General features: G+C 42.4%; 1 protein-coding gene across 3 annotated transcripts in view; it reads left to right on the top strand.

Annotated features, from left to right (window-relative positions):
- TENM2 (teneurin transmembrane protein 2) overlaps positions 1 to 18,761 on the top strand; it is a 1,355,200-nt gene that overhangs the window by 1,054,635 nt on the left and 281,804 nt on the right. For all 3 annotated transcript variants that reach the window (XM_043913490.1, XM_043913492.1, XM_043913491.1), the window contains one exon: positions 6,360 to 6,598. In XM_043913490.1, the coding sequence (XP_043769425.1) occupies positions 6,360 to 6,598 (239 nt within the window). The remainder of the gene's footprint in view (positions 1 to 6,359; positions 6,599 to 18,761) is intronic.

Here is an 18,761-nt window from a genome sequence, read left to right on the forward strand (position 1 = left end):
AGAGAGATCTTTGTACTGAGTCATTGGAAAATAAGTTGTAGACTTCATGACATTTCACATCTAAAGACATCAAGCATTCAAAACTTGCATTTTAAGGCATATATTTAGTAACCATTTAGTGTGTTCTGGGTGAGGCAGATGTAGTTGAAAGTTGCATCAAGGGTTAGGGTAGAATTTCTTAAGCTTTAAGATACATTAGAAGCACCTAGGAAGCCTCTTCACCAATGCATTCCCAGATCCCAGGCCTAGGTCTGAATGCAGGCCAGGAATTTGCACTTTTCTGACAGAGCCTTCAAGTAATTCTAAAGCAGGTATTTATGGGATATAATCAAAAGATTGCTTCTTTCGATTAATAAAAAAAAAGATTTTTTTATTTGCTAAATTTAATCTTCTAAAGATACAAAACACCAGGGTGTAATTGTATTGTGTGAGGAGTCTACCTATCTCTGAAAACCCTGGTTTAATAATTTTAAAGACCAGCAACTAGAAAGAAAGGATGTGGTAATTAAATGAGTTTCATCTAGCAGTGATCACTACAGACACTGCAATACCCTTGAGATGCCTGAGAGTTGTATCCTGAAAAAGTTAATACAGTGCCAGAAAGGATAGAGGTTGTTTCTCGTCCGTAGCAGGATCTGGTCTTGTCTGTATAAATACAAACTCTTGCCTGTATGAACTGTGCATACATATAAATCTGTTTGGAAAATAAGAGTTGACGTGGCAGAAGAAATGTTCATTTCAAAATTCACAATGTTCACAGTATTGTCCCTTTAGCGTTCATGATTTTGGCCTTGAGAAGGTTGCAGGACTTTCACCCAACAGAGATTTGTTGGCTTCCCTCTCTGTGCCAGGCTCTGCTCTAGATGTTAGGATACAGTGATGAACACATCAGACAAAATACCTGATTGTTTTGAACTTCATAGAAATTCAGTTCTCATGATGGAGATGACAATAAATAATGCACACATGCATGTACCCTGGAGGGAAAAAAAAGCAGTTTTAATAGGAGAGAGAGGCAGAGAAAGGAGTGAGGGGAAACAAAATGTTGACCAACATGAAGAAACAAACTGTGCAGGTATTTCCAGGCAGTGAAAGTGAAAGTGTTATTTGCTTCAATCATTACCCACTCTTTGCGAGACTGTGAACTGTAGCCCACCAGGTTCATTTGTCCTTGGAATTCTCCAGGCACGAATACTGGAATGGGGAGCCATTCCCTTCTCCAGGGGATCCTCCTGACCCAGGAGTCAAACCTGGGTCTCCCACCTTGCAGGCAGATTCTTCATCATCTGAGCCATTTCCAGGCAGAGGGAATAGTAAGTTCAAAGGTCCTGAGGTAGGAATATGTTGGACATGATATGATGAGTGTAACTAACTCATGGAGGGGAAGGGGACAAAGTGGTGGAAGATAGAGTCAGAGGACAGGTCATCTGGGGAGTTGAAGATTTCCAATTTTTCTCGAAGTATTATTGGAAGCCTTGTCTTTTTATTTAATTACTTTTGTTTTTTAATTTTTACAATGTTTTCCTTTTTCTTTCTTTCCTTCCCCCTCTCTTTCTTTCTTTCTGGGAAAAGTGGACAGTGATGATGTAACATAATCTGACTTCCTTTTTAGAAGGAAGTGTGAAAAAAATAGCCTGGATTGTTAAGGGGACAGTTGGAGGATCTCATGAAGCAATCCCATATATAAGAAATAATCATATCCTTCTAGTATTTCTTATAAATGAATGCATTAAAGACAACTAAAATCAATTCAAACATCTTAATCTTCATCTTGTGATTTCTCTCATATTGCTAAAAACATTCTTGTTTCCAATTTATGGATTCTGTCCACAAATATGACTGGTGTTGAGCACTGATGTTTAGATTCTAGAAATGCCAAGAGTAATGTTTAACAGTGTCAAGTGGAAAAGATTTTACGATTGGATTTGTGACAGTCACATTAAACATATTTACATAATATAACAATATATAATATGCATTTTATATACACACACATATATACATATAAACAAGTGTATAAATAGCTTCTTGAGTGCACAAAGGGATAGGGTGGTGGAGGTGGGGGGAATGTTGGAATAGGTTTCCCAGGCAGGTGGTTGGAAGGTGAGTCAGAGTTGCCTGGGATGGGGAGAAGGGAAAGAACAGGAAGACATTCCAGAGAGCATTACACATCACCCACAAAGGCACAGTGTCATAAACAGGTTGGTTAAGGAGCACTGCATCTTTTTGGTGTGGGTGAAGTGTAGAGTTCATGGGAGCTGAAAGCCCAAGGTTGGAGACGAAGATAAAAAGGTTGGGTAGTGGTTGTAAGAGTCTGGTCCCATATTGATATCTGGGTTTCCTCTTCTAGGGAATCCACCGGGCTTTTTAAGTGGGGTATGATGAAATTTGTGATTTGGAAAGAAAAGTGGGAGAGGGATAAAGGAGAAGTTTGGTGGGAGACCTTTTCAGAAATAAAATGGATGGGATCTTTAAGCCTTTGTGTAGGAGAAGATGAGAGAAGGAAGGAGGTGGGGATGACAATGATGTCCTAGACAACTGGGGATAACAGAAGTCAGAAGGAGTGTAACTGGGGAGGGGAAGGAAAAGAGCCAGTGTTTGGTTGTAACTTGCTCAGGAGAGTTAAGGAGTGTGGAGAATGAGACATCCAATGCACAATTGAAATGTGGGTCTCAGGGAAGAACTTGAGCTAGAAATGGAGATCTGGGGACTCCAGGCCCATCAATGATGGCTGAAGTCATGGGAGTGGGTGAGGTCCCTGGTGGAGTGAAAACTGGTTGTCCGTATGTTTGTAAATACTCATTAATGATGGCTTACAATGTCTGTATATTCCCCTAAGTTTGATTCCCTATTTTTTTTACCAGAACTGAAGAATTGTTCAAGAAGTAAACTTGAAATCGTTTTCCCTGGAGTCTTCCCACCATGCTGGCTTTCTGGTGTGCATATGTTCTAGCTTAATTATAGGCCAGTGGACTATTATTTAGTGATTTGGAGAACTCTTCAGGTGTTTGCTCAACATTTGTCAAGCTTTAAATTAAAACTCATGTTTCAGGCTCCTTATGTTCCCTGAGGAATTAGGAATAAGTGCTATTTGTTGGGCACTGAGCACTTCCCATGGGACACACCCTCGGTTAAGTGCTCATCCTACGTGACTGTGTGTAATTCCCACAACAACCTGTGTTGTTATTACCCCCATTTTACTGATGAGGAGCTAGAGGCTGTCAAGAACAGCGTAAGGTAACCATGAGCCTCTGTGTCCAGGAATGGCATAACCAGGCCTCCAATCCAGATGAATTTTGCTCCAAAAGGCTACCTTTAAACACAATGCTCACTGCCTCCTCTTCCAAAAGGCTCTTTTTATCTGCAGCTTTCAAACAGAGCTCTTGGACAAGGAATGCAAACCTCATTTATAGAATCAAACTTCTTCGCTGTATTCAGGTCATCAAATGTTCTTACAGTACAAATAAAGTTTAAGTATCAGTTGTTTATTTTGATGTTAGCCATGCTAAATAATTCACTAATCAGATAGTCATTTTCTGACACGATTGTCAGTCATCTCAGCCTCCTTTGGTCTTTGTCAAGGATTAAAATACTTGCAGAGCTTTATCTGGAAGAGACCATGATATAAATAATTGTAAAGACCACGATCTTGTCTCAGAATCCCACTAGAAAAGCCAGCTAACCACCATATGCAGGGAACATGTGGTGTTGTAGGTTCAGTTAGAGCTTTCAGAGTCCACAGACTGGAGTTTAAGCCCCAGTGACCCTGCATGCTAACTCTGGGCTTCAGTTTTCTCATTCGTAAAACTAAGGTAATAATAGTATTCACTTTATAGGGTTGTTGTGAGATTTGGTTACAAGTAAAACATTTAGCATTATAACTGACACCTAGTATGTAGTCCATAAATACAGCTGCACCTACTGAAAACTTGAAGAGGCAGAAATACCTGTATAACATATTTAAATCAGAATTGAAACTGAGTAAATTCACAAAACAATGAGGAAACTCCATCCGTTCATTCAAGTCACCCTTACCTGCTGAACTTGAATTGGGTCCTGGGAACAAAAAGATGAACAAGGTACAAAATAAGCCACAGTCCCCAGCCTCCAGCTGCTCAGACTCTAGGCTACCAAACCCATGCTTTGATATCCACTAGATGTTTTCCAGAAGATGAGTCGTCATTTTGAACAAGATTCGGCCTGGCACCTTTGAAGTCTCACAAATGGCACACAAAAGAGGGAGAAAATCTATTGTGGGTGAATTGATGGTCCCTGAAGTATCCTTAGAATGACAGGCTTCTGACCCCTGAGGAAGGGCTCTGTTAGGGGTCAACAGTACGTTACCCTGTTGTCATGCCATAATTCTAGACAAGGGCACCTTATTCACTTAGCAGGCAAAAACATTTCCAAAGAGAGAACCATGATCTAGCAAAAAAGCTTATATGGTTACCAAAGGGGAAAGAGGGGTTGGGGTGTGGAGTGGGGGTAAGTAAGGAGTTTGGGATTAACAGGTACACACTACAGTACATAAGATAGATAAATAACAGGGACCTACTGTGTTGCACAGGGAACTATATTCAATATCTTATAATAACATAAAATGGAAAAGAATCTGAAAAAGAATATATATTTATGTATATGTGTGTGTGTGTAGTCACTTTGTTGTATACTTGAAACTAATGCAGCATTGTATATCAACTATACATCAGTTTTTTAAAATGAAAAAAATAAAGAACCAGGATCACATGATCTAAAGAGGCAGTCTCAGAAGAGAAAGCAAAATGAAGGGAGGAAAACAGTCCAGAAGGAAGACTCAAGAGAGACAGTTTAGGGTGAAAGTTAAGAGCACAGATGTAAGTATAAGACAGAACTCACAGTTTAAATCCTGAACAGTTGCTTAACTTTCTAAGTCTGATTTCTCAAATCTTAAATGGAAATATTATGATACTTAGTTTGTAAATAGTTGTGACAATATATTTCAAGTCCTTTTATTTTTTTAATTGACATATAGTTGATTAACAATGTTGTGTTAGTTGCTGCTATACAACAAAGGGAATCAGTTATATATATACATTATTGTTCATATCCTCCATTCTGGTTTATCACAGGATATTGAATATGGTTCCCTGTGCTGTAGAGTAGGACCTTGTTGTTTATCCATCCTATATATAATAGTCTGCACCTGCTAAGCCCTAATTCCAACTCCATCCTTCCCCCACCCCCTGGCAACCACAAGATTTTAAGATTTTATTTCCAATTTTATATTCGTGATATGGGAAAAGGTCTTGGTTTCCACTCATCATGAATATCTTCTCAGCATTTATTTATTAAGTTTCCAACTTTATTTCCTCAAATTTTATGGCCCTTTTTCTAGTGTTAGCACTTCATTTTGAAGGCAATTAGTTACTCTTTCTCAAACCAAGATTTTCATTTTTTTTAATTATTAGTAACTATAATTGTAGTTATTTGATTCATTTCTTTCTGCCCTCTCAGAGTTTCCTGATCTGAAGCTGATATCCTCTCTTGAGCTTTGGGTTGCTGAAAGGAAATCTGTAGAACATGTGAATAACTTTATCCTTGATGTTAGTCTGTGTAGTAAAAATTCTGTTTTCCACTTGGTTTTAAAATTTTGATTTTCAGAACATTTCTGTTCATGTCAATGTGTGGCATAAACCATCACAATATTGTAAACTAATTATCCTGTAATTTAAAAAAAATTTTTTTTTAATTCTTTGTATCTCAGAACTACATGTTTTAGCCTTTGAATGGAAAAAAAGAAAACAAACTATTTTGTCACCCTTGAATCAGTGTTGACTGATCAGTAGTAGGTCTTTTACCATTCTGGACATGAGCACATAGGTACAGAAAGCCTTTCCTTTATCAGAGGATATGGTTTGTGATACTCATTGCTGTTTTAATTGTGATTGCCTTTATATAGTACTCATGAAAAGATTGTAGAATTTTTTTTTTAAAGTCATGACTATCAAATGTCATGTTCACCCCTCCGCCCATGACAAGGTAGGGTAGAAAATTAGGACTGTGTGTTGTGCTCACTCAGTCATGTCCAAGTCTTTGTGAGATGGACTGCAGCCCGCCAGGCTTCTCTGTCCATGGAGATTCTCCAAGCAAGAATACTGGAGTGGGTTGCCATGCCCTCCTCCAGAGGATCTTCCCAACCCCAGGGATGGAACCCAGGTCTCCTGCACTATGGGTAGATTCTTGACCACGGTGCCACTTGGAAAGCCCCAATAGGCCTATATTTGTGCTGTCAAGCAGAGTTGGGGGGGAGGGAAAGCTGCTGGCTGACTGGTCCTCAACAGCCAGGATGTGGGTCCTGACTCTTTCCTCTTCCCTGGCAGGCACTTCCTCTTTAAGACGTCCTCGGGAAGCACGCCCCTGTTTAGCAGCTCCTCCCCGGGATACCCTTTGACCTCAGGAACGGTTTACACCCCGCCACCCCGCCTGCTGCCCCGCAATACGTTCTCCAGGAAGGCTTTCAAGCTGAAGAAGCCCTCCAAGTACTGCAGCTGGAAATGCGCCGCCCTCTCCGCCATCGCTGCCGCCCTCCTCCTGGCCATCCTGCTGGCGTATTTCATAGGTGAGTCCGGGCAGCTGTGACCAGGTGGGGCACGGTCACCCGCTTGTGAATGGAGGGGACCTCTGTGGTCTGTTCCGTTGGCTTCTTGGCTGCTGCAGGATGTAAAGATGAGTGATGGATGGGAGTGCTTTTTCCCCTCCTGAAATCCATTTCACTTTGATGAGTTTCTCCTTCCTGATGCTAAATGACATTTATCAGAAGTGAAACTAAGCATCCTCACTGTATACTTTCTTGGAGATAAGCTGAAAATTGTCATTGCTGTCAACCCCTCCCTCATTGCTCAAGTAGCCTTCTGGTCTCCTCCATCTTGGATTTTTAACCCAGGTCTGGGCTCGGCAATTCATGCAACGTTGGTTAAACTTCAGCCAGTCAAAAACTGGATAGAAGAGTAGCCATCAGCAGGCCTGGAACATTGTGATTGCAAGGAAAGTCAGAGTGGCTAGCTGATTTTTAGACCTGGGGAACAGAAACGGGATTGAGGGACCGAAGCATCCAGCCAGGTCTTCGTAGGGAATCAAGTCTCCCAGACCCAATGGACCTTGCCCACCTCTTCTCCTTCACCTCTGTTCCTTCATCTCTCATCTCACGCGCTGCTGAACCTGAATCAGATGCACCTCCCACGGCAGCTGTGATTCTGGGTTGAGCTCAGGCTATGAGCTAGGATAGCAGATTGATGAAGTTGCTGGAGTATGTTTCTTCACCCACTGGGGATGCTGCTGTGCATCCACGGGGTATGGTCTCCTAACTGTGGGAAGCAGCAGGTGCCCGGGGTTCAGGGACAGGGTGCCCCCTGCATTACCGCATCCTGAGCTGGGCACACAGCCTGCTCGTAGCTCCTGGCCCCAACTAAGAGCCCCCAGCACTGCTGCTTTGTCAGCTGAGCCTGCCAGCGGCAGATCTCCTGGCCCAGGCAGAGGCCACAGTGACATTTGTTTAAGTTTATTTGAAACACTGGATGGTTCTGGCGTGGCTTCAGGGCTGCTCTGTCAGGCCTCCCCACTTTGGCTGTGCCGTGTTGCAAAGCAAACCTATAAAACACCAGCAAAAAAAGAGGCTGGCTCTAAATGAGCTCTCAGCACATTTGCTCAACTCCTTCCCATTTCCAGGAGGGAAAATAAAAAACAACCCTGATCATTCTCGTTTTGCCCTTTCTCCCAATATAAACCCTCCTCACTCTCTCACACTTTCTTCATCCTCAGGCAGCCAGCAAGGTGCCTGCCAGAGGATAAACTGGTCTGGAGCTTCCCAGATCATGGTGCTCGAGCTTGCCTGGAGGCAAAGGAGACACCTGTGCTTCCCCAAAGATCTGGGGCCTTGCACAGAGCAAGGCACAGCAGACCAAAACCTGATGGAAGGGTTTCACTCTCTTTCACTTAATGTTGTCGCTGTGCTCATCTTAATATGGAAAACTAAGTTTGTGCAGCCCTTGTTATTTGCATCTCTCAGGAGTGAGTGCCCTCTAGAAGTAAGCACATTGACACTCTGGGGAAAGGCACCCTGTTTATTTGGGGCTTTGCAAAATCCTTTGTACTTTAAACCCCAGCTCTGCATGTGGGCTGAGGTCAGATACCCGGGCACCCCTAATTTAAAGTCATGTCTGCTTTTCACTTACTTCTTGATGAAGGATGGAGTCAGGGATAGCCTGGAGGAGGTCGCTTGGGTGGAATCTTCTCTGTCCTCAAAGGTAGCATTGTGGGCTTCTCCAGGTAACTGTTCAGGGGTGGGGCTTGGTGGAAGCAAATTCAAAATGCCTTCAGGATCCTTGCTTGATTTGTCTATGTGTCAGAAATTTCAGAAAGGGCCCATGAGCTCACTTCTTGGGCTTCAGTGTTCTGCTGGGCTGGTGGGCACCATGGGGAGCTCAGATATAGACTGTCTGCTTCTGCCAATAAGGTCCCTGGTGCAGCTCCTTCTCTTCTCGCAGAGAAATAGATGGCTACTGCCTGATTTATTGAGCTTGATAGTTAAAATGTAATGCTTTCTGTAGGGTGATCGTATAAATGGGAAACGGTGTAGCGAGAGTTTAATGTTTTAATCTGGTGTGTAACTTGTAAGTGATGAATTAGGAAACATATTTATCCTCGGTCTGGAGGCTACTGGAAGCTGGACCCAAGCATCTTAGGATGGTTTATTAGTTTATAATCCATCATTTCCTATTATGTATGCTTTAGGTAAGATTATGCTTCGACCCTGGAGTATTGAAGACTAGTTTATGACTCAGAATGAGTGATGGAAGAGGCTGATCCACCCAGCAGTCTTGGTAGTGCCAAGGCTACTCTCGGCCACTCTCCAAAGGTGAGGGCAGGTCCGCAAGCGTGGTGAGGCATCTGGATCTGGAGGACGCCTGATTTAGGAACTCAGGGAGCCAGAGGGATTTCTGACCTTGACCCCAGTGACCCCTTTCCCTGTGGCTTTGACTAAGTTGTTTTCCTTCTGGGTCTTGGTTTCCTAAGTAAAACCTGGGAGTGATGGTTATTGACATTCAGAAACTCTAAAGTATGATGAGGATTAATTAATGTGTATAAATCACTTTGAAGACGAAAAGCAGTATACTATTAATTACAGAACTGCAGGGGCATAAAGACTACATTGAAAACGCAGAGCAGAGTGCTGTCAGGAGCAACACGTGATTGTGCCTACCTAGAAAACAAGCCATCAGGCAGGACAGAAGGACAACATAGAAAGCAAAGCCCTTCTGTTAAGGAGGGCAATGATTTTAAGACCTGAGCCCGCTCTGGCTCGTGCATGACTCTGTTCCGCTGGAACATGACAGGTCCTGAAATTGACACATCCGCCCCAGGACAGTTATGGACAGGCACTGGATTCAGGCCTGCCAGGAACTCTGACAAATAGGCCAAATTATCTTCCTTGCGTGTTGAAACTTGCATGAAGTCTTTCCAGAAATGAGCAATTTGGAAACGTTCAGCCCCATGACAGTTCTTCCATAGCCTCAGCCTGTGGGCAAGTGTAGATCAGAGTAACACCAGCCCTCGGGCAAAATGGAAGACGTGAGCCTTTACCAACTGTGGTGAGGTCCCCCGGTTCCTGCTCACGCAGCTGGGGTCTTTTCTGTGATGCTCTTCCATCAGATTCTTCCAGTGCCAGAGTCTCCCAGGGTACAAAACATCCTCAAATAAATTATTCTGAAAAGCTACATGAACCACTCGGGGACCATCTTATGCATCACTCAGCCCTTCGCCCAAATGGTTCCTTGGGAAGACTGGTTTTCGGAGAATTTGGCTGGGAAATGCACGAGAGCTTCCTGCTCAGGAAGTCGTCTGTTATCCTTGGGCTGCTCAAGTGCTTTCATTGCCGGCAACAACAGAAATCCCTCTGGATCCCTGAGTTCCTAAAGCTTGTAACCAGCATACTGTTTCTCACCTGTTTTATGCCAAGTCTACTAAGTTTCTCTCCTTATAGGGTGCATACAATAACTGGTTAATGCCTTCTGTTTGATTAGAATCGTTTTTCTGTTTAAAGCACTTGTATATAATTATTGGCTTCCCTGGTGGCTCAGTCAGTAAAGAGTCTTCCTGCAATGAGGGAGACCCGGGTTCAATACCTGGGTCAGGAGGATCCCCTGGAGAAGGAAATGGCAACCCACTTCAGTATTCTTGCCTGGAGAATCCCATGGACAGAGGAGCCTGGCAGGCTACAGTTCATGGGGTCACACGAGTCGGACATGACTTAGTGACTAAACCACCACCATATAATCATTAAATTTGAACCATACCCCAGCCCCCTAATATACACTCTGGCAGAAAACGAAATTGGCTAATTGCAATCCTTTCACAGTTGTTGCTGCCGAAGCCCAGAGGGTCTCAAGTCACATGGCTAGTTAGCTGCAGGACCAGGACTAAGCACTCATTCTCCTGATGCCTTGTCTAACATCTCTCCCTTGACTGCTCTCTCCTAAACATCATGATTAGCCACATTTCCCAAATACTGCATGAAGCCTCAGTCATCCTTTTTGTAGCATCAGTTCACCTTACCTAATTCTGTCCTTATTAACAACTGAGAAAAATTGGTTCCCATCCTCCCCGAATCATCTTCTAAAAAAAATGGAAAAAAGCCACATCTCCTGCTTAGTCTCCTAACCTGGCCTCATATTTCTGCTTTCCCAAATATCTTCTGTCACAGAGACCACCAAACTTTTTCGGTCAAAAGCTAGATAGTAAATATTTTTCATTTTGCAGGCCATGCAGTCTGTTACAACCCCACAACTTTGCCATTGTAATTCAAAAACAGCCGGAGATAGTGTGTCAACAAATGGCCGTAGCTTTTTTCCAGGTGTCTTTAATTGTAGACACTGAAATTTTTATTGTATGTACTTTTCATGTGTCATGAAACACTATTCTTTTGATTTTTTTCCACCCATTTAAAATGCAAAACTGTCCTCTACATCCATGTATTGTTGCCACAGTCTGCCAACCCCTGTCTAACTACGTTGCTATTCTTTTCCTAAAAATATCTTTTCAGACTATCTCCACCTTTACAAAAACAAAAAAACAGGCAAACAAGATAACACTTTACCGTGCTCTCAGACTGGCAGGAGTCCACTGTAAATGGTGATTGCCTGTAATCCCACTTCATAATGAATGCTTCCATCTTATTTTCTGACCCAAACTAAAAGTGGAAAAAGGAATTCACTTTTCTCCCTAAGATAAAAACTTTCTATAAGATAAAAATTTCCTTCCCAGTAGACTGCTTAAAACACTGCCCCAACTCATGGATGGAGTCTAATTGCCTAGGAACTTTGCCACGTACTCACTTGCCCTCAATCTTTAGATTTCTCTGCAAAACTATTGTCTGTTTTTAAAGATGACTCAGCGCCTGACGCCTTCTTTGGTGAGATTTTCCAACAGGTCGTAACAATGCTGGGTCGCTGAATGACATCATTGCTTTCTTGTCCCGGGTTAACATTGTCGAGATCTCATTTCCTTATAAGGCAACAATATTCTTGCAAGGCTACCCCCCATCAAGGAAGAAAGATGCTTGTAATGTATGACTTGGCTGTTTGAATCCAGATAATCCTCGAAATTCAAAGAGAGTCAAACACAACAGTTCAGCATGACGCGGGGCTCAGACCGTCGCCCCTGAGTTAAAAACAAGAGTCTTCTGTCAAAAACTCTTCACGTGGCTGGGAGAGGAAGGGGAGTAGAGAGAGAGATAAGAGCATTTATGTCATCCTAAATTAGTTTTCAGCTCTTCAGATCCCTGCCAAACTAAAATACATATATATGTATTAGAAAGTCACCTTGTCTCTTCACTACAGTAATTCCTGCCAAATATGAAATACTGTGTTTTAAGTAAGCTGTTCGCTGCTCTGACTTCTGCCAGTCTCACTTTGATCTGGGAAGAACGCGGGCCATCAACATGTCAGGATGTTAAAAGTCTGGTAATTTGGGGTGCTTTCAGTTTCTTTTGAAAACAATGAGAGATTATTTTCTATGGAAACTAAAAGCCTACAATGTGTTTAAAGTTGCTACACTTGGAAATTGATGTGTTGAGACTCGCGCTGATGAATCCTGCGTTCTCGGCTGCTATTTTGTGTATTCCCATCTCGCCGAATAGAGCGGGTTTGGGGGAAAACATAAAGAAAGTGACAGAAGATGATGAGAACAGTTAGTTTAACCTGGCTTTCTTCCTGAGGACACAGCCTAGGAGAAATGTCAGCCCTCCCTTTTCAAACTCACCACTCTTTGACTATCCAGAGAAATACTACACCTTCCCCTTCTATATGAATTCCAAATTATGTATTTATCTCCCATTATCTGAAGGGCAAAATGCTAATGATGATGTTTGAACAATCCAGCAAATAACATTTCCACCCAGCTCCCCAGCCCTAGATCATCAAACCTCACAGTCATCCACACAGAGATAAAGAGAACCGCCCACAAATAAGTCAGGGGACCCAGTTATGTTACACATTCGATGTTAGTAGCAGACTTTTTATCTAATAGATATGCTAATGTGCTCTTAACTGGATAATAAAGTCCTGTCAGTGCTTCCACACTGGTGCATCTCTGGCAGTGGGGCTGCCATTTCCTAATTGTATGCCTGATTTCAAGAGGATCTGTCGACTTACAGAAAGTAAATTAAGTCATTAGCTGGGTCCCCCTCACCTAACCACCGTGCGGCAACATTTGTATCTCATGTTTGACATTCAGAAAAGATGAGTTCCTCTGCTGAAGGGAAGGAGGTGTTTTTGCTTTCCTTTCCAAGGTGCCTGTCAGAAATCAAGGTAGTTGGGGGCGGAGGGGAGGGATAAACTAGGAGTTGGGATTAACAGATACACACTACTATAAAATAGGTAAACGACAAAGACCTGCTGAAGACTGCAAGGAACTGTATTCAGTATCTTGTAATAACCTAAATGGAGAAGAATCTGAAAAATAGTGTGTGTTTGCGTGTATATGTATATGTAGGGGCTTCCCTGATGGCTCAGCAGATAAAAATCCACCTGCAGTGCAAGGAGAGGCAGGAGATCCGGGTTCAGTTCCTGTATCAGGAAGATCCCCTGGGGGAGGACATGGCAACCAATTCCAGTATTCTTGCCTGGAAAATCCCATGGACAGAGGAGCCTAGTGGGCTACTTATCCATGGGGTCACAGAGAGTTAGACGTGACTGAAGTGACTGAGTACATACACACACACACACACACACACACACACACAGTATATACATATATAAATTGAATTACTTTGCACCTGAAGCAAACACAACATTGTAAATCTACTATACTTCAATAGAAAAAAATAACAATAAATGCAAAAATCAAGATAGTCAGGCAATACAGGGATTTCTACTATCATGCGTAGACTTGATTGGTGAGAATGAGGAAGAAATTCGGGGTCCTAACTCAATACAGCATCCTAATGCAAAACGAAGAAGTAGGTGACACAGCCCCGTGGACCCCTTGGGTCCATGTTCTTAAGGAGCACAGTAAGGAAACAGGGTGCTGTTATCGTCTGCCAGCCCAGGGCTCTGTGCCTCCACAAGAGGTAGAGTGTTAGGTGGACACGGATGGAGTGTCCACCACTTGTCTGTCCCTTGAGTCACCATTCAGCTCTGTCCTGGACTCTCTGTGTGGCAGTTGTCTCTCTAGCCATCGTCAGTCCAGAAGCAGTTCAGTTCAGTCACTCAGTCGTGTCCAACTCTGCGACCCCATGGACTGCAGCATGCCAGGCCTCACTGTTCATGACCAGCTCCTGGAGTTTACTCAAACTCATGTTTATCGAGTCAGTGATGCCATCCAACCATCTCATCCTCTGTCGTCCCCTTCTCCTCCCACCTTCAATCTTTCCCAGCATCAGGGTCTTTTCAAATGAGTCAGTTCTTCACATCAGGTGGCCAAAGTATTGGAGTTTCAGCTTCAGCATCAGTCCTTCCAATAAATAGTCAGGACTGATTTCCTTTAGGATGGACTGGTTGGATCTCCTTGCTGTCCAAGGGACTCTCAAGAGTCTTCTCCAGCACCACAGTTGAAAAGCATCAATTCTTTGGTGCTCAGCTTTCTTTATAGTTCAACTTTCACATCCATACATGACTACTGGAAAAACCATAGCTTTGACTAGACAGACCTTTGTTGACAAAGTAATGCCTCTGCTTTTTAATATGCTGTCTAGGTTGGTCATAGCTTTTCTTCCAAGGAGCAAGTGTCTTTTAATTTCAAGGCTGGAGTCATCATCTGCAGTGATTTTGGAACTCAAAAAAATAAATTCTGTCCCTGTTTCCCCATCTATTTGCCATGATGGGACTGGATGCCATGATCTTAGTTTTCTGAATGTTAAATTTTAAGCCAACTTTTTCACTCTCCTCTTTCACTTTCATCAGGAAGCTCTTTAGTTTTTCTTCACTTTCTGCCATACGGGTGGTCATCTGCATATCTGAGGTTATTGTTATTTCTCCCAGCAATCTTGATTCCAGCTTGTGCTTCATCCAGCCCAGCATTTCTCATGATGTACTCTACATATAAGTTAAATAAGCAGGGTGACAATATACAGCCTTGACGTACTCCTTTTCCTATTTGGAACCAGTCTGTTGTTCCATGTCTGGTTCTAACTGTTGCTTCCTGACCTGCATTCAGATTTCTCAAGGGGGAGGTCAGGTGGTCTGGTATTCCCATCTTCTTCACAATTTTCCACAGTTTTTTGTGATTCACACAGTCAAAAGCTTTGGCATAGTCAATAAAGCAGAAATAGATGGTTTTCTGGAACTCTTTTGCTTTTTTGATGATCCAGTGGATGTTGGCAATTTGATCTCTAGTTCTCTGCCTTTTCTAAATCCAGCTTGAACATCTGGAAGTTCACAGTTCATGTACTGTTGAAGCCTGGCTTGAAGGATTTTGAGCATTACTCTACTAGGATGTGAGATGAGTGCAATTGTGTGGTAGTTTGAGCGTTCTTTGGCATTGCCTTTCTTTGGGATGGGAATGAAAACTGACATTTTCCAGTCCTGTGGCCACTGCTGAGTTTTCCAAATTTGCTGGCATATTGAGTGCAGCACTTTCACAGCATCATCTTTTAGGATTTGAAATAGCTCAGCTGGAATTCCATCACCTCCACTAGCTTTGTTCGTAGTGATGCTTCCTAAGGTCCACTTGACTTCGCATTCCAGGATGTCTGGCTCTATATGAACGATCACACCATCGTGATTATCTGGGTCGTGAAGATCCTTTTTTTATAGTTCTTCTGTGTATTCTTGCCACCTCTTCTAGTATCTTCTGCTTCTGTTAGGTCCATACCATTTCTGTCCTTTATTGTGCCCATCTTTGCATGAAAAGTTCCCTTGGTATCTCTAGTTTTCTTAAAGAGATCTCTAGTCTTTCCCATTCTGTTACTTTCCTCTATTTCTTTGCATTGATCACTGAGGAAGGCTTTCTTATCTCTCCTTGCTATTCTTTGGAACTCTGCATTCAGATGGGAATATCTTTCCCTTTCTCCTTTGCCTTTCACTTCTCTTCTTTTCTCAGCTATTTGTAAGGCCTCCTAGACAACCATTTTGCCTTTTTGCATATCTTTTTCTTGGGGATGGTCTTGATCCCTGCCTCCTGTACAGTGTCACAAACCTCCATCCATAGTTCATCAGGTACTCTGTCTATCAGATCTAATCCTTTGAATCTATTTCTCATTTCCACTGTATAATCATAAGGGATTTGATTTAGGTTATATCTGAATGGTCTAGTGGTTTTCCCTACTTTCTTCAATTTTAGTCTGAATTTGGCAATAAGGAATTCACGATCTGAGCCATAGTCAGCTCATGGTCTTGTTTTTGCTGACTATATAGAGCTTCTGCATCTTTGGCTTCAAAGAATATAATCAATCTGATTTCGGTATTGACCATCTGGTGACGTCCATGTGTAGAGCCGTCTCTTGTGTTGTTGGAAGAGGTTTGCTATGACCAGTGCGTTTTCTTGGCAAAACTCTATTAGCCTTTGCCCTGCTTCATTCTGTAGTCCATGGCCAATTTTGCCTGTTACTCCAGGTATTTCTTGACTTCCTACTTTTGCATTCCAGTCCCCTATAATGAAAAGGGCATCTTTTTGGGGTGTTATTTCTAGAAGGTCTTATAGGTCTTCATAGAACCATTCAACTTCAGCTTCTTCAGCATTACTGTTTGGGGGATAGACTTGGATTACTGTGATATTGAATGGTTTGCCTTGGAAACGAACAGAGATCATTCTGTCTCTCTCTGTGATAGTTGTCTCTCTAGCCATCATCAGTCCAGAAGCAGTAATCAAGCATTATTATCTCTGTCTCTCTCTCTACACACTTTATTTGTCTGGATCACTTAGGATGGCCACTAATCCCACAGATCCCCATTTTCTGAGTCTTTCATTTGTTCATTTATTTGTTTCATGATTTAAGATTCTGTGCATCACTTTAAATTATTTCATTCTATTCTATACCTCTAACATGGTTGCAGAGGTTCTCACCCTGCCTTGGTAATTACAAAAGAAATAGTTGATGAGATGGAAAGCACATACATGGGCATTGATGTCAGAGACTAGGGTTCAATTTCTCATGTATATACTTAAAAGCCATATGACTATGGACTTGATGTTTAATCTCACTGCACCCAAGTTTCCCACCCAAAGCAGTAGGGATAACTCCTGCCTTGTAAAGAGGCTTCGAGTATTCATTTAATTGATACATGCATACAATTTTTCTTTAATGCATATATGCATTCATATGTGCTCAGGCATGTCCAACTCTTTGCAACCCCATGGACTGCTGCCCATCAGGCTCCTCTGTCCATGGGATTTCCAAGGCAAGAATACTGGAGTGGGCTGCCATTTGCTCCTCCAGATGACCTTCCCAACCCAGGGATCGAACCCACGTTTCCAGTGTCTCCTACATTGCAGGTGAATTCTTTAGCACTGAACCCACGAGGGAAGCCCCTCAAATCCAACATGTTGTCATATATGAGGTGATATTTCTGTTCATATCCCCAAGGAGAGAGAAGGTTATCAGTTAAAATACGGCATGTTTACTTATCGTTTATAATTTGTGTTTTTAGGAGAAAGTAGACACAGACCACCTGGATTGATATGCGACCATGTGTATAAAGAGATCCAAAGTCACACCAGACCAGTGTGCTGCCTGGTCAGCCTCAGTTGTAAGAAAACACCAATTTTGAAGGAGCATCCTGACTCCAGAAATGTGAAAATATTAAAAAAAAAAAATCGAATCTTAGAACAGGTGAAATATGGTGGTACCTGGTGCACAACCAGAAGCTCAACTAAATGCAGTAATTGTGATTATTGTATTTGCTGCCACACTCCTCGGTAGGTACAGTGAGAGGCCTAAAGCAAGTCCTTGGATCGTCGTATCTTCAAAACAGTGCCTCGTACCTCATGAGCGATCTGTACACATTTGTTGAGCTGATGAATGCTAATCAGGGTTAGGGCTGAGTTGAGCCAATTGTGGAGGGCGTTTCTCAGGTACCCAGAATCCCTGATTTCTAGCTTTACTTGTTCCCCGTGTCAAGAGAAGTTGCGGATTCCCTGATGTAATTGTAATTGCCTCTGTTCCCAAATCACGTTCCCAAGTTGAAAGCATTTAGGCAAAGGAACAGTGAGGTGGGCTGTGTGTGTATAAGCACCACACTGAAACCCTCTAGCAGGAACCCGTGATTCCCTGAAATCAAAAGAGCCAGCTGAGCGAAACTGGGAAGTATTTGTGTCTGGCACACGGCCAGCATTTGGCACTCACATTACAAAAGTGTAGCAGGATTCAGTTGGAGTTCAAGGTGAAGAAGCAAATAATGGCATAAATCTGAAAGTCTGCTGGCTGCTTCTCTGTAAATGAGGATGTGCTAAGAAATGAAAACAATTGCTACAAGGCACCAAGTAGTGAAAGGAACTATTATATGGTGAATTAGGTCCTGTATACACAAGCCATACAGAATCTTTCATGCCCTGCAGTACCCTGCATAGCTCTATAGCTTTGTATGACAGAAACTTGACCCCCAAAGCAAACTTTTAAAACATTTGTATTTCCCTTGAGGTCACCTTAAACCAGATTTCTTGTGTCCTTCATGGAAAATGCCTTTAGAGAAAATTCTACCTTGGTTGTAAAGAAGAGACCCTCAGAATTTTTGCCTGAGCCCTTTTGTCATCAAATAAATCTTTTATTAAATTGATGTCTCATAAGGAGATCCTCTGCATTAGGAGAGCAAACGGTCCATCAACTATATTAACATATTTAATATTACCATAAAAAAAGAGGATAATGCATTGCACATTCCACTAATTTCATTTTTTATCTTATCGACTTCTCGCCTTAAATAAATATATAAATATCAGAGTGTTTCAGAAAACAGTCCTCAGCTACATGTTGATAAGAAAAGAGCTTTGCAAAAGAAAAGCTCTCCATTCTTGGAGAGAGAGAGGAATTTATAAGATATATAGTGCGTATCATCTTTCAAAGGCTTTTTCTCCTAAAAGTCAGACCTATGAGTGGGAAGGGAGGATGAGCTTTGCTTCCAGTCTTTACGTTTCTTTCATCATGACTATCTGCACAGCGGTTAGGGAAGGCCCTTCCCTGGGGATGGGTTTTCAGTGGAGTTAGGTCATTTATGGGAAGATTTGTGCGAACATATTCAGTACTCCCCTTAGGGACTCTGATCTTTGGAAGAAAAAGGCATATTGCCTTGCTT

This window comes from Cervus elaphus, chromosome 9, assembly GCF_910594005.1.
Source record: "Cervus elaphus chromosome 9, mCerEla1.1, whole genome shotgun sequence".
Lineage (NCBI taxonomy): Eukaryota > Metazoa > Chordata > Mammalia > Artiodactyla > Cervidae > Cervus > Cervus elaphus.